Raw genomic sequence first — 3,510 nt, 5'->3', positions numbered from 1 at the left:
AGTTTAGCACAGAACCATGTCCTCAAGGTGAGTGTGGACCAAACATTTGATATGGACAGAGATTAGCCTTTTACCAGGCTATCGCTAAACCTTTTGTTAACCTATTAAAGATTCACTAAAATAGCAATCTTCTTTTCCTGACTGTATTAAACTGGAATTCAGTGTATGAAGGGCCTTTAACATTTTGGTAACAGATTATGGTTAAACAACAAATAATTAAACCAGAATAATTTTGCTAGTACTATAAAACATGATTCAAGAACAAGGAAACCACAGTTAAAGCAAAAGTGAGAAAATTGCCATCAATTTGTTGTTTAATGACATTCAAAACATTGGTTCTATTGTAATTGTTAAAGGTTTTCATCAAAAATTACAAAACTAAGCAAAATCTGCCCCAACATGTGACTCATGACCAGGAACTTCCTGATTTCCCATATTGAGAAACTTTGCTTTCGCACAGGGTTGTTGTGGACTAATGTAAATTTGGTCATAACTTCAACTCGAGACACTTTCACAAATCTCTTACTGTGCTGAGTGACAATGTAGGCTTAGTGCAAGTCACATCACTACATTTCAAAACTCCATCTCTGATAACAGCTAGGCTGAAGGTTTAAGGAAGTATGAGTCCTGGATGATTTAAAAATAAATAAATAATAAATATATAACATTTCCCCACACTTCCAACCCATAACAAATAACGAATACAGGTTTAGCTGGTCACTGAAAACTACAGCTGTCTGGCTGTCCTTCTTTCAACCCTGGCAATAAACGGCTTACAGATATGCAGGAAACAAGTTGTTAAATGAGTTTCCTGTAAAATACAAAACTTGGACAGTATTTTGAAGCTTTATATTAATATATTTATAAGCAATATCTTATAGTCTCTATAGGTGGGCCTACATTGTCCAACTGTTGAAAACTAAGCTCGTCTTTCGCTCCAGGGTGAAGGGGGGTGGGGGTGGGGGTGGCATAGACTAAACGTGCTAGGTATGATGTTACATCAGCGAGATCGTATAGACATGCACGTGAATACAAACGCCTACGGCGAAAACGTAAACTCCTGTTCTTCGTCCCCGTCACTTCGGTAGGTGTCTGTTCAGCCTCTCATTTCCCCGAGATTCGGGTCAAAGCGCCTCCCTACGTTGCATAATACAACAGCGGAAAAGATGAACATTTCTGGCGTATTTTCTCGTCGATAATGTCGCAGGCAACTTTTTGCCCGTGACATTGAGCATCGAAGGGAGGTTCCTACTGACATTAATTCTCACGATGGATGGCAAAACTTCAAAAAAGTAACCAGACTCCACCGGGATAAGGACAAAAAAAAAAAAAATGCTGTACACCGAATCCAGTTCGAAATAAGGTCCATAGTCAAATGTCCGCGGATGCTTCAGTCCAGTGTTTGCAAAGCGTAGCAACAGCGTCATATAACTTTTACAATCACACGCATCACAAAATGAGAAATTCATGTTGCGTTAGCACACTGGTCACGCACCGCTTTCTCCCAGACACATGCCTTATTGAAACATTCCTACATATTGAGAAAGAAAGAAAAAGACAAGGTCTCAAATTCAGACTGCTAATTAACATCACCTTTGACTAATACATGAGGTTGCAAGCCATCGGTTAAACGACAAGTCAGTCGATATTTGACTCCACAAATGTGTCGCGGCGTGACAATAGACACCATTTTATCGTCGGCCACAATGCATAACGTAGCTTGGACATTTGTCTACACTACTTGATTGTATTGTTTGCATGCAAAATCTTTTAGTGCGAGTAGTCGTCAAACATGCGCAGTTCATCATAGTTTAGTCACGACTTGCTTGTGTTAGGTCGGTGGCGCAGGCTTCATTTCACCTTTGGAGGGAAACAGCTCACACCTCCCCAAAATGACGCCTTAGCGTTAGGCCTTAAACGGCGCAAACTTCCACTGCAAGGACCGAGATTAATGTTCAGAAGTGACATCGGCTGTGAATGGCCTCCCTCCCAAATGGCAAAATAAAGTGTTAAACTAAACCGTGGAAAGTGAAGTGATGCAGGACGGTAATGGAAACAGGAAGCAGAATCATTGTTTAATCAATAGTTGGTGTTGTTTGTAGGGACTTGACATAAACAGTGCAGGACCAATCTGAACTCAGCAGGCCCAATCACCTTGACTCACCTTGGGGAAAACTAACCTTTGTGCAAACGATTATAAAAGCTCAGTCTACCTGTCTGTACCCATGTTGCAACTAAAGTGTAAGTAAGCCACACACCCGCAGTAGGAGCCTACCAGGAAACAGCTAAGCGTCTTGCCCAAAAATGAGTCTTTTTACGTACATCTACGCCATCGTACTGAAATTGGGCGGCGACTCGAAGACTAGGTACTGACAGATAGGTTAGAAAGCTTAATAAATCAAACAATGTCAATTATGTCCTCAAATGCTATTTTTCGCAAAGTAACACTAACCCACGGTATACTTTGTGAGTACTTGAAAAGCAAAATCTACGATTAAAAAAAAATAATATATATATATATATATATATATATATACACACACACACACACACACACACACACACACACACACACTTACTTCCACTGCCGTTTCTCTACATTGTTTCTTTTCTATTAATTGACATTTTCATGGTCCCGGGAATGATTCGTAAGTCTCTTCATATAGTAGTTAGCTAGCTAATTAATTAGATTAAAAGTTTGTTAGTTTAGAAACAGCCTGCGTTTATTTTACGTCCTGTCTGTCTGGCTACGAGAGCAACATGAGGGAAGCATTTTTTCCCTCGAAAATGAAAGTCACGACGCAACGTGTTGTGAAGTCGAATCAAACAGGTGCTGAGCGTTTCTAAACCGGGAAATAAAACAGTTTAGAGTTACCGAGCTGTTGCCTGAATCCTAACGTTGCGTTTTAATACCACCACAGACATTTATCTGATGAAACATACACCTTACAGCTATTCCGAGACAATAGTCGTTGTGAAAAACATCGAGCACTTACACCAACTGCCGCCAGTACGTCCTAAAAATTCCTTCTTTTCAGAATTCCAGAGAAAGCTCTTCCATCCGCCATCATCTTTATTTGAGGACATTTTCACTTGTTTTAATTCCCTTTTGTGTGACTTTTTGGTTTTTGGTCGGTGGCCTCAGGCACTCAACCGCCCAAGCTGTCCGTTAATTTTTCTGAAAGGACAGAGTCGTACCCGGCTCTTGGCGCTGGACCCACCCGATATATCCCTCGCGCTGCCTGACTCCGCCTCCGAGTCTTTTTAATAAGTTACCTTCAAAGAGGGAGGGCCGAGGCTGGCCAATCACAGACGGACGTATATTTGCGTAACAAAGTCGTGCCCGGGTATCGAACTGAACCTCGCCGGGGCGCATGGACTCATTGCTGCATGCACTGCTTTAAAATATCCTACGATATCGCATTTGTCGCAGCTGTAGAGTCAAAGCATTGCGATTATTGTCTCCTTCTGCGTGGAGTTCTTTTTCTCCTTTGCAATAAAGGGGCGTGA

At 41.3% G+C, this 3,510-nt stretch overlaps 1 protein-coding gene across 1 annotated transcript in view; it reads right to left on the bottom strand.

The window, feature by feature from the left end:
• The window catches only part of atp1b1a (ATPase Na+/K+ transporting subunit beta 1a), a 10,188-nt gene extending 6,953 nt beyond the window's left edge, over positions 1-3,235 (bottom strand). The window contains exon 1 of the mRNA XM_027000655.2: positions 2,997-3,235. Within this exon, the coding sequence (XP_026856456.2) occupies positions 2,997-3,087 (91 nt within the window). The 5' untranslated portion in view covers positions 3,088-3,235. The remainder of the gene's footprint in view (positions 1-2,996) is intronic.
• Between the last annotated feature and the right edge of the window lie 275 nt (positions 3,236-3,510).

Source organism: Electrophorus electricus, chromosome 3 (genome assembly GCF_013358815.1).
Source record: "Electrophorus electricus isolate fEleEle1 chromosome 3, fEleEle1.pri, whole genome shotgun sequence".
Taxonomy (NCBI): Eukaryota; Metazoa; Chordata; class Actinopteri; order Gymnotiformes; family Gymnotidae; genus Electrophorus; species Electrophorus electricus.
Note: the sequence above shows the minus strand (reverse complement) of the source record. Positions and strands in the feature narration are given on the sequence as shown.